This window comes from Python bivittatus, unplaced genomic scaffold (assembly GCF_059951505.1).
Source record: "Python bivittatus isolate LINGU-HERP-01145 unplaced genomic scaffold, Pbiv_v1 ctg000020_np1212, whole genome shotgun sequence".
Taxonomy (NCBI): Eukaryota; Metazoa; Chordata; class Lepidosauria; order Squamata; family Pythonidae; genus Python; species Python bivittatus.
Genome location: NW_028277030.1, coordinates 96,263,584 through 96,279,660, shown reverse-complemented (window position 1 = coordinate 96,279,660; position 16,077 = coordinate 96,263,584). Strand labels below are relative to the sequence as shown.

Sequence of the window (16,077 nt, the reverse complement as noted above, 5' to 3'; positions counted from 1 at the left end):
ATGCAAAAAGGGGAAAATGCCAACTGAGAACTAGTATAGCAATTTTAAAAAATTCTTAAAAATAAACTTTTAAAAAGCAAATGGCACAAAACTTTGTGAAGCATCTTGAGTAAATCTGTCTACCAAGAAAATTTTCTTATAATCTTCTGTTATTGCAGTTAAATATAAGGTGAAAGTGATGTGGTAATGAAGGCAGTAACTGGGTAGTTGCTAAATAAAGTGTGATTGTTTTGTACGGTACTTGCATTCTCTGTTGAATAAAGTCTGATGGGCCTTTCTGTAGTAACACTATTCAGAGCAGCTTTACTAAATATTGAAGCAGCAAATAAATGTCCTTTGTAATATGTATTTATGTAAATTGGGTGCTAATAAATACTATTTTTCAACATCTTTGTATCTGTGCATTTTATAGACGTATATGAGTGTATGGGTGTTACAGGTTTGGAGATACCACTGAAAATGCAAGGCTTAGAATAGGTAGATAAAAAAAAAAATCTTTATAGACTGTTTTTTGCACCATAGGAGTACAGGCATGTTATCTTAGAAAGAATTAAGCTGTTGAGTTCTCCCAGATTTATTTGTTTTAGGTTGCTTGTTAGGCAAAACAAGGACTGGGGATCTCTCTCTCTCTCTCTCTCTCTCTCTCTCTCTCTCTCTCTCTCTCTCTCTCTCTCACACACACACACACACACACACACACACACAAATCAATCTGTTCATTGAATGTTATGGATCATGCTCTACCACAGTGCTTCTCAACTTCAACATATTTAAGATGTGTGGACTTCAACTCCCAGAATTCCCCAGCCAATTCTGGGAGTTGAAGTCCACATGTCTTAAACTTGCTGAGGTTGAGAAACAGTACTGTGCCACACTGGTCCAATGTAGATTGTTATATAGATATTTTTGAGTTTCCCAATCAAGGGCTGAGAGAGAATGACTGACCCATAATCTCTTAGCCAGCTTCCACGCCTAAGGAAAGACTAGAGCCTGGGTCTCCCTGCTCCTAGCCCAGCCCTTAACCACTACACCATACTGGCTCTCAGATAGACAGATATATTAATGTCATTTGTAAATAGACTGCAAGATGTAGCTTAGATTAGAGGACTAGATGAAGAAAATTTCAGATTCTACAGTTGGTTGCTGAACCAAACTTTATTCCTCTTTTTCTTTAAAAAGTTCCTTTTAGTATGCTTATTAATCACATCCATATTCTTGGGGCCTATATTAAGTAAGTAAACAATAGCCTAATCTAGGAACTACCAAAGAAAAAAACACTCCCCCACCAACACTAACAGGCCAAGCCACTGTATATAAACAGAGAGCAAACCCCACTCCCTTCTAGCACTGAAGATGTCACCTAGGTGGGTAACAAAATGTCTGCAAGAAAACAAGCTCAGAGAATCCGAAGGACTCCATAGATAACTATATTATTTGGGGATTAGGTTATAAATAGAATGATTGGTATTAGAAAGGGGTTCAAACCACCAGAAAAGTGTAACTTCTCATAGGGCTGTGGTGGGTTTGAATAACAAAAATTAAGATGCTTTTTAAAAAGTCGATTATGATACTGCATTTGAAGTATGTAAAGATTTATATTGGTGGACCTTCCACTCTGTCTCTCTCACACATAGCAAGGAGAAGTCATCAAGTCCTCTGATTCCTCTTCCTCTTCATATAGACATCACCTGTGAACCCTGCCACAGTGATGTTGGTCTGTGTATGGATGCAGAAGCCATTGACATCAAGTTTAAGCTGTGTTGCCCTGTGTTGCATTTGGGGAAAGTGAATAATTAGGACAACCTTTGCTTTTGAATACTTGATTAACCATAGCTGTGCAGTTGAGCTTTGTGGAGCTTTGGATACAAAGGCCAAAAGGTGCTTCAAAGCATCTACCTGCAGTGCCTAAAAATAAATACAGTTGCAGTTGCAGAGGGCCACAGTATTAAGGAGTTGTAGGCAAGTTCTGTGTGAGGGGTCCTGTATAGTATTGCTATGTGTAACACACAGCTGTATGGCCCATTCTAATGAAAACCCTGAATTCCCATAAATGCTAAGGTTCTGTGCAATGTTCTGTCATTCATCCATACAAGTTAGCTGGAGTCTATAATTTCAAGAATATACAGTACTTAATATCTAGTAAAAGCAACATGGTGATCAAGAATATACTGGTGTAGGCTTTCATGGCCAATATGTGTTGGGTTTCAGGGTTTAGTGACCGTAGTCTAGACAACAGATTTCCTGATGTTTCACTGGCAACTGTAGCTGGCATCTTCCGAGGCAAGGCGGTCTGCTGTACAGACCACAAGCAAGTGAGCAGGGACTGACTAGACTCCTGTCTTTACAGCCAGGGGTCCTGACTTTTGATTGGTGAAGGCTTTTAAAATGAACCCTTTGATCTGGAAGCATTTCTTCTAATTTGTGATGTGTGGGAGCTATAAATGCTGTAACTTGATAATTCTTGGTTAGAGCCGCTCCAGATATGTTCAAGCTATTCTAATCTTCACATGCTATAATTAAAAAGCTGGCCTAGGAAATATACTGCCTTTGAATTCTAGCATTCTTGAGAATATGTAGTTGTCGTATAGTGCAATATAGACTTGTTTAATCACTAGTCTAATCCCACACTTGAATGGTTAACCTGAAACAGGATTCTGATGATTCAGAATTCATCAGAACATTTAACGAACATCCATTTAAGAACTACCCAATAAAAAGTTGATTTGCGGAGGATGCATCGTTCAGTTGGTTGAAAACTCCATGGACCAATAGTCTGATGCAGTATAAGGGAACTTCATAAGAAGTGTGATCGTCTGATCCTGCATGCAAGGAAACATGATTTTCTGCCTGCCTCCCCTTGAACAAAAATTGTGAACGAGGCAGAGTGTTCATACTCCAAGAGCCTCTTCTGGACACCCTTGCAGTTTCTTACATGTTAATTAAATGTTGAAGTAGCACCAGGTTTTGCTTTTTTATAAAAAACAAAATCTAGCACCATTTTTGTCACTTTTATTGCAAAGATAAACGAAAAGCTTATCTTACGAAAAGCTATTATAGGTCATAGAAAAGGAGCTTTGTTCCCTTTTGAATATACATGTGCATAGGGAGAAAGCATGGAACTGAGCTTCACAAATTCATTTTTTCATTCACAAAACGTGCGCCAAGTTTCTTCAGTATTCAGCCGAATATATTCTTTGCATCTGCCTTCGCTAAGAGAAGCAAAGCAGATAATGGGCTAAAACAACTTTTCAGAAGACAGTTTGAAAAAATGAGGTAAATAATGTTGACAATAATAATAGTAATAAGTATTACTGACCATTAAAAGCTAAGAAGCATTCAAGTGACCCCTACCGTAGACTTAATGTGAAATTGCTGATTTCCCACCAAAATTATCTAACATAGCACAGTAATTGCTCTTTGTATCTGGGGTCTGGAAAGTGGCCAGTTAAAAAAAAAAAAAGCCCTAGGAAATACCTATAAAATTGCAATTAATATCTGTTTTTGTAAATTGGAAAAAAATAAATATAAAAATAAGTATATAGAGGCTTTCCTGAAACAGAATCAGTCTGGATTTGGATCTCTCACTGTTGTTTGAAATTGTCAAGAAGCATGTGGATTAGGATGGCTCAGGCTATATATGTAGAGTATTTTCGCTTTCAGACTGCTTCTGGAGACTTCCTTCTCCTTATGGAAATCCTAGTTAAGCAACAGGAAGCTGCCACTAGGACTCAACACCTACTATTTAGTCTACTAAAGAAAAAAAGCTATTATAAATATTGTGTTTTACAATTCAAGTGCTAATAGTCATATACTAGAGGTTTTGTTTTTTTAAAGGAAAACACTATTCCCAATGAAACTTACGATTTATTGGGTCTATCATGTTTGTAACAGTTTTCAAGATTAGCCAATGGGATACTCTTCTTACTTATACGACAATGAGTAGAAAAATTCTGACTCTGCTGTCTTCTTCATGAATCTAACAAGAAGAACAATGGTGAATTATGGATATCATATCTATCTCTATCTGCCCCACAGTTTGGTGCCATGTTGCAGACTGGTCTGTGTTGAAGCACATGGAATGTAAGTAATGGTGAAACACAACGTGCTCAGAACTATTCCTCCAATACTTGGTATGCAGGCCACAGCCACATAGTTTTCATCACACTTTCTATTTTTTAATCAGTGTCTTGCTTGCTTCCTATTCCTTATATGGCTGCCAACAGCTGTAATTAAAGGCCAGGATCCAAACTGTTTTACAGTATTTGAAAGTAATTAGTAAGTCAGCCTATTTCTTGCCTTCTCCACCACTCTTGGAAAGAAATGCTATCATTAACATAAAGGCATGGCTTTGAAGACCTCAGAAGTATTCCTTGCCTGTGATACAGAGAAGTTAAATTCATTGACTTCAACTGATAATTTTAAACAAATCAAAGACTGTTGGCCAATTTGTTGTCAGATCAGTTTGGAAACAAGCAGGAGGGGTGGATGGGTGAGTGGGAAGCATCATTCTACAACTTTCATTACGGTTATGCCTGGAGAACTGATCTGAAATTATCTCTTAGGTAAAACTTCCCAGCTGGCATTGCCTGATTTACTGGTTGCAACTTCAGTGATGCAACCCTTATATGTGGATGCAATCAATTCCGTGGCTGTGAATTAAATTCTGTACAAATATTCTGAATGATCTTAGGAACAAATCTATACAGTCTATCAAATTCATCCACGAAGAATGAATGCTCCTTATCAGGGTCAGTTGCCACAGCTTCCAGTTCATCTTGGGCAGCCCACGCAATTCCTATCGAGTAGGCTATAACACCTGCAGGGGAAAAAAAATATAGACCATAATGGATCAGTGTCTTTTTTTCAAATTGATGCTGCATTCATATTCATCTTGATAATAGTTCAGATTGAGTATGAAAACATAGAAGATCTGTGCCTGTTCAAAAGAAATAATGTAGACTGATCTTCCTTCCCCATTACTTTGCAACTGAGGAATTTTTTAAAAAAATGTTGCTTTGAGTACACAGGACCCTGTGCTGCATTTTCTGTCAATTGAGAAAGCAATGCAAGCACACTGGGGAAAGAGAGAAACTTGAATGTGGTGTAACAGAGGAACAGCAATCGCCCACCCCACTGTAACTTGTGCTTAGTAAAGATGTGCTACACTTTGGATCCAAAATTGAACTGCTTCCAGTTAAGCACTTTCTAAAAGAAGCGGTGTCTTTTCTTGGGCACCTCCTTCATTCAAATGTTGTTGTTTTTCCTGGGATTGCACAGCTACTGTGTGAGCAGTTTCTTTAAGGAGGTGACAACACATGTACCACACACAGCACAAAATTTCTGGGCCAGCCATGCTTAAATGATCTAAGTTTTCAACTCCACCCACCTTAATTAACCTTGGTCTTAATACAATCCAAGAATGAGTCTGTCAATTATGGGTGGGAGGAATTGGGAAGACTAAGCTTAATCGTAACGTGGACTTCTGGGTGGCCTAATTTAAGTGCCCTCTTCAGAACAGCAGCCCTGCCCACATCCAGACCTGGCTAACCCCTTTTTAAGCAGAAATATAACAGGGAATTACCATTTTGATGTGCTGCTGAAGCTGGTCCCCTGACATCATCATATGATCTGCCATCTGTAATCAAAATCATGATCTTACGCTTGTTGGGCTTGGATTTACTGAAGAGCTGTTCAAAGGCATAGTTGATGGCTGCTCCAGTGCTGGTTCCTCCACTCCAATAGTTGATTCTTTTTATAGCGTTCAGCACCTCCTGCTTAGTGATGTGCTTGTTAAAGCCAAATTCCAGCCTTTGTTCATAAGTGTACTGCACAGCTCCAATCCGGGTGTCTGTCTCTGAAATCTCAAACTCTTTGCTAATGTTGGCTACAAATTGCAGAATGGTGCGGAAGTTGCCTGTGCCAACACTGCTAGATCCATCAATGACAAACCCAATGTCAGCTGAATTTAGACAGGTTTTGCTGCAAGCCAGGCGGTCGACATCACAGACTCGTTTCACTAAAGGCTGCACTACTTTGTATAAGGTAAACCAGCTGGCGACATGAATAGAATAATATCCATTGGTCCTGCATACAGCCTAAATAAGAGATGGAAATTTTTTAAAAAAAGCTTTTATACCATAATCAGATCACATGATGTCTTCATAAATGACTGTATCAGACCCTGATTTCCCTCTGTTTATATGATTTTGCTCATGTGTATAATTGGTGGAAAATAAATTTATAGATTTCTAGATACAGTATATAGGTTAAATCTTGTAATATCACTGATCTGGCATTCCTGTCTGCAGCTGGTCCCCATAAGTATTCTAAGATCTGAAAACTTAGCAGAACAGCTTTAAAACAGCTTTCTGCAAGCTGGTGTCTTGAGCTCTACTGGACTTCTTTCACATAATTTCTAGCCAGCATGGCCATTGTACACATTGAGTGGGAAGTTATGAGGATTGAAGTTCAATACATCTGAAGGTCATTGGGTTGTTTTTGTGGACATTACTAGGGCAGTTTTAGTGCTGCAAAATCAGAATTTTGTCATTTGCTGAGATGGGCAGCTCTATAAATTGATTAGATAGAGATAGATAGATAGATAGATAGATAGATAGATAGATAGATAGATAGATAGATAGATAGACAAACTTTGTTCTATCACATGAGTGGTTTACAGATTCATGCAGTCCTTTATTTTCTACGATGCAGCTATCATAAATCACTGCATACAAATTTGTGTTTCTTTCTTGCCTCACAGAGGCTCATTGTAGTTCTGCCCTGTTCAAATTTAAATAAAATCAAAATAATTAGTCAAGTCAGCTGGAGCCTGCCCAGTCTTAAGATATAAAGCACTTCAAAGTTCAGAAGAAATGTGTTCCATGGCAGATACATGAAGGAAAGTGCACAAAACGATCAGAAGGAATGTCCAGGGAAGGAAAAGTTATTTTTGCATTTCCCAAAGTCAACTTTATTTTTTGAAGGTGGCTTCCTTTGCCAAGCCTTCAGGAAGAATTCCAGGTCATATGAATACCACTTAGTTGAATAGGCATTCTGTAAAATGTACTCAGTCTAAACTCTAGAGCTTATGAGGACAAGTTCTAACCAAGGTACATCCAGAACTTTCATGCGTATTGCAAAAAATAAAGTTAAAAATTTTAAAAATCCACTGGGAGGCCACAGCACACAGCATCCACAAAGCATGATCTGAAATTCCAGAGTTTTAGACGGAGAAGTGATTTGCTGCTGGAATTGTGCAGTTTCTCTCTTTCACTCTCTGAACCTCCGTATGGGCCTGATGTTTGCTCTTGTACTGTTAAAGAAACACCACCCCTGTTCCACTAGAACTTCACCATTCCTAGTTTTTTGTTTTTGCAATAAGAGGAAAAAAGCTTCTGATTCCAATGGAAACTTTCCTTTCTTGTGAATAGTAGGCACATGTAGGGATGGGGGTAGGGAATTTATTTATTTATTATTTATTTATTTAATCATATTTATATAGCCACCCATCTCACATAAAAGTGACTCTGGGCAGCATACAACAAATCCAGTTAGAACTGTTGCAGAGGCAAAGGATAAAAGCCCCTTCACCCTATAATATGTGGTTGTCCAGTTTTCATCAACTTTCTTTTAAAAATCTACCATTCAAGAACAGTTTTCCAGTTTTCCTTTTTACATTCAAAAGCAAACTGTAGCGTACCTTAATGTACGTTATGTTATTAATGGTATCACAATGCTTGGCAGAACTGAGTCCCAAGACTGTGAAATAGCTATTTTGTTCATGCTTGTATATTTGGCCAAACGACTATAGGCTGTTCCGGTATGGATCATGCCATATGTGGAAAAGTGATTAGACCCCATATTTTCTTAGAATAATACATGCACACTCCAAAATCTGCCACTTTCCTATGTATTCCCCTCTCGCTTACCTTGTCCACAAAGTTTGTCTCAATGACATTCTTCTTTTCACTTTCATTGGGTCCTTCAATGGTGACAAAGAAAATGTTAATGCCAGACTCCCTTGCCAGCCTGGAGGCTTCTTCTACCTTATCGGTGGGCCATCCATCCACCACCACTATAGCCACATTGGGGGCACCACCTCGGTTGCCGTTGGAGTCATCAAAGAAGTTTTTGTTAACAAAGGACAGTGCTTTTCCTGTGAGAAAGGATGGTAGAGGGGAAAGAGTTGTTCCTTCCTTTAGTAAATCTTTAAAGGGCTAGTTACTATTTATTTATTTATTTGGTATTGTATTGCGTATCATTAAGTCTAGAAATGATAGAATAGAGGACAGAAGCAAAACCAAACCAAAGAACAACCCAAACCCAGCATGAAGATGCAGCAGATATCAATAGGAAACTTCTTATTGTCAGGATCAATTAGACGTAAAGCCATTATCTGCATTTGGTTTTGATAGGAATACAGGTTTCCCTTGAAATGTGAATAGAAATATGCACTCAGCCAGGAACAATAGCTGAAATAAAGTTTCCGTCTATATTATGATGGAAATATTCATGTCCATTAAAAACATATGAAGCAAATAATTGTCTCAACCAAATGTGTCTGAAGCTGCAGATGTATATCAACTTCACATACTCAGGCGGCTCTGATCCAACAAGAAATTCTCCTACAGAAACTACTTGGATTTGTAGCCAAGACGAAAGGTTCTATACTATCTGCATGATAAGTTTTAGAAGATGGAAAGTAATACAGTTCTGGCATCTTTTGTTTGAAATTCTAGGCTGATAAATGGTGATCCCAAAACACAATGAGTGTCTTTATACTGTGGAATAAAATGTATGTTTACATTGGCTACTTCTTTCAGAATTCAGAATTGTTGATTTTTGGAACATCTTTCCTCCCCCAATATTGGAGAAGACAGCCCAGAATGAGTGAGGCAGGTGGTGATCTTGAGTTGAATCTGTCCAGAACATGAAGCATAGCAACAAATCTTGGCATCTGATTCTTAAGCAGATTTGGTGTGACGTATCAGCTACCTACCAACATTTGATAAGCCTCCGTTTTGGGGTATTTTCTCAATGGCATTTTTTAAGTCCTTGGTATTTGCATAGACCTTCAAGTTAAATTCAGTAGAAGGGTCATCCCTATTTGTAAAACAAAGAGAAGAAATCATATAAAACCCAGTATTAATAGCAGCCCATTAATGAAAGTAAATGAGGTCAATTTTCAGGTAATTTTTACCAACCAAAGAATTATATGCACAAAGAGTTCCTGAATGCATCCTGAAATGTCTGAATGTTTAGTAAATGCAGCTAAGTTTATGCTTTTACTTTTCACAAACAATTGACTGTTATATTTTCATGGGTATGAGTCATTTGCAGAGATGATTTTTCTAAGCAGAAGATGGAACACTAATAATTAATTTACTATTTGCTTCCATCTGCCAATTCCATTTTATTCATCCTTTCAAATAACTGGATATCAACTCTTCTGTTTAATAAAAGCATACTTATTTAATTTTACATACATTTATTAATATCCTATTATTTATTTATTTCATGTCGGAACTTGAGATGGTCCTCCCTCAAGGCACCTAATTAAACTTCAGGTAGTTTCTGAACCCATATGATTGGAGACCTCCTGCTGAAAACATGGCATGATCCATACTTCACCCCTAGGAGGTACGTGTGACATGTGGCAGAGAGCTCCCTCTTAACTGTGAGTGCACAGACTTGCTTCCCTTCCTTCTCTCCCCCACTACTTAGAACCCTTTTATCTCTGAAACATCCAGGAAGATAAACTTTAAGCTAAATTTTAGATAGATTTGGGGATTGATCTTATTTAATTTTATATTTAACTTTTTTCATCTATTCAGATGCCCCAGCTATTTTGAATATAGGTTGTATACACATGTACACACATACCCCGTGATGCATATTATGCCAATATATTCATAATACAAATAAAATGAATAAACTGAAAATAAACTATCCCAAATCAGCAATATTAAAAGAAAAAATATTGAGCAGTGGTCATCCCAAGCATGTATAAGTTGCCCTTTCTCCTACATTTTTTATGCCATTCTTCTGGAACTCTTGGACATATTTGGCTACTGCCAGAGGCAGAATATTAATTTATGACACACTTTTTTTTTTTTTTTTTTGCTTTGGCCCTTCCCCTAAAAGTCCCCTACTACTTTTAGAGTGTCACCTTTAGTGCACTATAGAAGAAGTGAAAGTCCACCCCATCCAATTACTGACCAACGTTCTATTATGATGTGTTAGCAAACCTAAAGCTACATATTCTCTTAAGTCCATAAATACTCATGAAAAAGGTGTTAGAAAGGGAATTAACATGTCTTTGGATTTTATTGTTATTTATTTTTGTAGGTGTGTGTGTCTGTGTGTGTGTGTATACACACATACATACATACCTCAGTGTTAGGTTGAAAAAAACAAGTCTTTCTAAAATCTGTCCTAAAGTCTCCTGTTATCTTCTTAAATACATGGATTTTATAAAAACAATACTGTTACCCATATTGAACAATGCCCATGAGAGGCCCAGCTACGCCAACATCCAAGGCTTGCGCTACGTCTTTGAGGAACTGTTTCTGGATCTGAAAGCGGCGCCTGCCAATGCTCCAGCTCCCATCTATCAAGAAGGCCAAGTCAACTTTGCAATCTAGGAAAAGAGTATAGAATAAAATAAATTAAAAGCACAGGACCATCTGTATTGCATGATGATAAGGAGATCATAACACCTCATTTATCTTAGACCAGAGAAGCTCTCAAATAGTCTACCAATCATTATTTGCAGTTATAGCCATATTTGCAACCTTCATAGAGGGGAGAAGGTGCAAGGCAACCGAGATTGCCATAAGCGGTGCTTGCAAGCATCCCAACCGGAGATGTAGCCCCTCGTGCCACAGCACCTGTTGCAGCAATGAACAGCCATCCAACCACTTTTTCACAGCCTCTGTTCTAATTAGGAGTATCCTGGTGATTTTTTGTGACCAACAGCCCAATTGCAGGGGTGTGCAAAAGCTTCAGGTGAGTTCTAGGGTTTTTGGAGAACTATTGGTTGGACTCTTCTTCAGGGGGGAGAAGGAGAAGCTAATTTCTCCATCCCTGTGGTCCCATATGCACCCTGAAGATTCCTCTAAAGTCCCATGCAATAGCATGGGAACTAGAACAGAGGCTTCAGGGGAAAGGAGAAACAGATAAATATTGCCCTTGTTGGCTTGAGTCCCTTCTGCAAACAAAGTAAGTTTTCCTATTCATCCAACAATAAAGCTGCATCCAACCCTATAACGCTGTAGGTGTGAGAGTATAAACAACCTATGCTTTATAACTACTGATTGACCATAATAGGAAGAATGCTATGACGTTCTCTGACTTTCTTCTGACTTTCTATAGGTGAGGGTTATCTGTCTAGGCCATTCAGTTCACCCAACAACAGAATGAAGTTTAGTCCAGGAACAGCTTAGCTATGTGAAATAGTTTTACTCTCTCTCTTTCCTTCCCTCTAGTGCACATTGTAACTGAATAAACCAGTTTCTGCATTTTCATTTAAGCTGCCACTTTTAAAAGTGATTCACCTTCTTCAGAATACAACTGCTCTACTTTATTTAAGTAGGAATTGCTATTCTGACAGTCATGGAAGTGATTCTCTTCTATGGAGTCCTTGTGAGGTTGGGTCATTAGTTTGGTCATGGAGCACTTGGTTAGTGTGTGTTGTTTTTTGATAGACTTGCGTTTCTAGTTTGCTGTTGTTTCCTCTGCTGATGAGGATATCCAGGAAGGGTAGGATGTTGTTGTTTTCTTCTTCCCTTGTGAATTTTATTCCTTTAAAGATTTTGTTGATTGTTTTATGTGGCTTCTCTAGTTGTTCCTTTTTTATTATGATGGTGTCATCTACATACCAGATCTATACTTCTGTTTGAATGTGTGGGAGTGCTATAGTTTCTAGACGCTGCGTTATGGTCTTTGCTCTGAGTCCTGTGAGTGGTGAGCCCATAACCCTAACTTTAACCAAGTGCTTCATTACCAAAGTAACAACCCAACCTCCCACAAGAGGAGCTGTGTAAGAACATTATTCAGATGAGTACAAACTCACTGCAGCAACCCAGAACACCTGAAAAAGGGAACAGACCAGCTATACAACATCTTTCCACAAAATGGTTACCCACACAACTTTATCAAAAAGTGCCTGACCACTCAACCTACTACAGCACAACCAACACAAGCTATGAAAAGGATAACACTACCATATATCAAAAACATCTCAGAAACAACCAACAGACTATTACAATCACATGGCATCACCATAGCATGCAAACCAATTAAAGCCCTCCAAAAAATCTTAAGTAAACCAAAAGATCCAGTAGCCCAAGAAGAAAAAACAGGAGTCATCTACAACATACAGTGTAAGGATTGCAACAACCACTATTTGGGGCAGTCAGGCAGAAGACTAGCAGATCACATCCATGAACACCAACTAACAGTCAGAAGACATGATGAAAACTCCTTAATCTCACAACACATGGACAGACTCAACCATAGTTTCAACTGGGAAACTGTGAGCATCCTAGGCCAAGCTAAATCCAAAAATGCTAGGGAATTCCTGGAAGCTTGGCATTCAGACAAATCAGCCATCAATAGACACATAGAAATAAACCATATTTATGTACCATTCAAAAGAGACAATTAAAAAATCTAAGAAGGAAACAAAAAGACACATCCTCTCCAACAGCCAACACCCAGATAAGCAGGGTTAACACCAGGCAAACAGTCAAGCAGAAAACAATACCCTAATCAAAGAACCATCAAGGAGGAAACCACACCCCCACCAAAACTGGCAGAGCAAGCTACTGTATATAAACAGGGAGCAAACCCCACATTCGCAGTGATGATGTTATCTAGCTGGATAATGAAATGTTTGCAAGCAAACAACCAAGCTCAGAGAGCACCAAGGAGTCCATAGTTCAAATCTGACTACATATATTCTCTTTTGCTGATTCTCTTCTTTAAGGCTTTTTGATCTGTTTCTCCAGTCTGAATATTTAAACCCTGATTGCTATCTCTTGAATACATGCCTTCACACTCATCTTCTTATATTGGTTAACACAACTCTGGATAAAAAAGTCATTCCTTCTCTCTCTCTTTTTGCAGTAACCAAATTTATTCTTAACAGATAGTACCTTTACATAGTAATAATTTGCCATTGCTTCAAGCTAATGAAAAAAATCTGCATTTATTAATAAGTGATCAAAATTTGAATAGGCTTGAATGGGAATTAATCTGTCCCCACTAGTGGTTCTCGCCACATTCCTCTTTGACCCTATTGCCCCCACCCCCAAAAAGCATATTTCATTCATGAAAAGCCAAGTCAATAAAATGTTCTTCTCTTTGTCTACTAAAAAAGATGACTATGAAAGGGCCTAAATAAATTTCAGATTCACATACTTGGATTTCCCTGGGAAACTGGCTTCAAAGGCTTTGGGACCATGTCTTCCTTGGAGCTGAAACCTAGAATAATCAGTGTTATATATCATCATTAAATTCGAAGGTCAGGAAGGAGGAGGCCATCATATCAAACATCAATCTGGTAATTAAATGTTGAACAAAGAAATCATGGAGTTGCATTCAGATACTATGATGGAATGGAATTATGAAGGCCAAGCTCAGGGAGATAAACATTTTCTTAGCTCACCAGAACCGCGTGGGAGGAACAAGAAGATGAGGTTTTAGTCTGGGAAGATTCTTGCTAGAGGTTGTAGCTAATAAACATAGCTGGACTGAATTGGTATCGTCTCTTGGAGTTCCTTGGGCTAGGCCTGACAGTTACTTGATTCAGCACAGAAAGAGAAAATATTTTAGACAACAGTGAACTTCTGCCGGTGTCCAGATAAAATGGAAGGATTGGGGTAGTAAGGTATAGATCCAGTTGTGTGCTGGTACAACTGCCTTGGAATGCTCAGAAAGCTCTACAGTCTGGTGCTTCTCACCCCATCTTATATTTAGTCCCACCACTCACTTCCAAAGAATCTGGGTCCCAACATGATAGAAACAGAGTTATCTGTATTACATTCTTTCCTATAAGTGAAATGCTAGAGACTTAAGCTAACATTTCAGTGACTTCAGATGTGACCTACCTATACCGCTTCTGAATCCCACCTGTGGCGTGAGCACCACCTAGTTGAGAACCAGCCCCATAATACATGTATTGCTGGAAGTACAGGGCCAAATGGGAAACTCTACAGAGGACTGTGACTAGTCTTCACCTGCTGAATGAGGCTACCCTTGGAGACACACTGGCAACACCAGTGGACACAGGACACCACCACCAATTAAGTGGGGCAGCGACATGGTACCTCATAATGCCAATCCTTAAATGCTGTGCTGCTTGCCTGCCTGTTTGCAAGGTCCTGGGTCCCTTTTAAAGTGCTGACTTTACTCCTGAAAGCCTGAAGAGCCCCAGGGCTTCAAAGACCATGGGGTGAAGTGGGGTGGGGTGGGGTGGGGGGCATACTGTGCTACTGCAAGTTGGGAAGTATCATTCTTTTTTGAAACCCAGAGCATCTTATGTTCACAGGTTACTTATGCAGTACTTATGAAGGGTGGAGAACTAGGCTTTTTAAAAATGATTTTCACCATGTTAAAACTCTACTTATATTATCATAGACATGGCTTTCTTTTTTTTAAATACAGTAGAGTCTTGCTTATCCAATATAAACGGGCCAGCAGAACGTCAGATAAGCGAAAATGTCGGATAACACACAGTAACGATTGAATGCGGTAAAAAAAACAAACACACGATCTGCTGCGCCTGTTGCAATCGATTTTTGCGTTGCGGTGCCGCACCGTCAGGAGCAACAAGAAGGAGTACACTCACGCTCACAAACAAGCGGCACACTTTTCTCGTCGCCGATTTATGGGTGTTGTGTTTTTTTTAGGGGTGTCGGATAAGACAGAATGTCAGATAAGCGAAGGTCGGTTAAACGAGACTCTACTGTATAATTTTATTGAAAGTTTTAAAAACAAGAAGTAATACAAACCAAAATAGAGTAAGACAGAAAAAAGAAAAAGGAAGAAATAAAAGGGAAAACTAAAGTTCAAAAAGAAAAAAAAAGGAAAGGAAAAAAAGGTAGAAGAAAAATAGAAAAGAAAGAAAAAAGATGCGAAGAATCATAGGATCATAGGGTTGGAAGGGACCTTGGTGGTCTTCTAGTCCAAGTGGTTTCCAATCTTTTTTACAGCAGTTATAAGTATCGTACAATTATAAATTTACCTCTTTCTCTAAAGTTATATTGTGACTCTTTTCTTTCTATCCTGTCTAATCATCAAAACTGTTGTACACCACCCACTAGCTTGTGAGATAGGCGGCTGTATAAATTACACAAACAAACAAACCCAAAAATCATAAGTTCATTTTTTTCTGTTTTATGCAAAAAGTCCATAAGGCGTTTCCAGTCAACGATAAACGTAGATATTGTCTTTTCTCTAATCAGACAGATCAACCTGGCCATCTCAGCGAGTTCTGTCACCTTCACCAAATCATAGACACGGCTTTCGATGTTGCCTCGAAGGCAGGCTACGTTACCTAAGTGTATGTACGGAAACCTCAGAACAGGAAGGCCACCCAACATGCATTTCTCAGAGCTAACTGAAAAGGTTGCTGTTTCCAGGGAGTCCTGCAAGTTCCCAGGCTTGCTTTAAAATGGCATTGTCAGCCCTGAGAATCTCAGCGTGTTGACGTGGGACTTTGCTGCAAGCTAATTAAGCTTTTTCACCACCAGATCGTCACAGCTGTCCGGGCTCATTAAATCTCTATTCAGGCAACAATTGCCTCATACAGACTAAGAAAAATTCTCTTTGAAATGATAATTGGTATGCATCAAACAATTACTGGGCCAACTTTGTCTTGCATTCTGGCCTCCTGAAAATCCTCCCTTGTGGTAGCTCCATCTATCTAAGCTGGACATTCTTTTACAATGAATCACTTTCTATCCACCTCCGACTATCTGTTGGCATGTACAGTTTATTTCTTAATTCTGATCATCTTTTAAAATTATTTGAACACCCATGGACAGCTTTGCACAACACTTCCTCCCCTTTTGG

At 38.8% G+C, this 16,077-nt stretch overlaps 1 protein-coding gene across 3 annotated transcripts in view; it reads right to left on the bottom strand.

Annotated features, from left to right (window-relative positions):
- Positions 1-2,352: 2,352 nt before the first annotated feature.
- VIT (vitrin) overlaps positions 2,353-16,077 on the bottom strand; it is a 58,067-nt gene continuing 44,342 nt past the window's right edge. For 2 of the 3 annotated variants that reach the window (XM_088144607.1, XM_025168354.2), the window contains 6 exons: positions 13,423-13,485; positions 10,492-10,639; positions 8,999-9,102; positions 7,929-8,155; positions 5,582-6,095; positions 2,353-4,816 (listed from right to left, as the gene is read on the bottom strand). In XM_088144607.1, coding sequence (XP_088000733.1) covers positions 4,638-4,816; positions 5,582-6,095; positions 7,929-8,155; positions 8,999-9,102; positions 10,492-10,639; positions 13,423-13,485 — 1,235 coding nt within the window. In that variant the 3' untranslated portion in view covers positions 2,353-4,637. The remainder of the gene's footprint in view (positions 4,817-5,581; positions 6,096-7,928; positions 8,156-8,998; positions 9,103-10,491; positions 10,640-13,422; positions 13,486-16,077) is intronic. The other variant, XM_007420926.3, reaches the window with a different exon arrangement.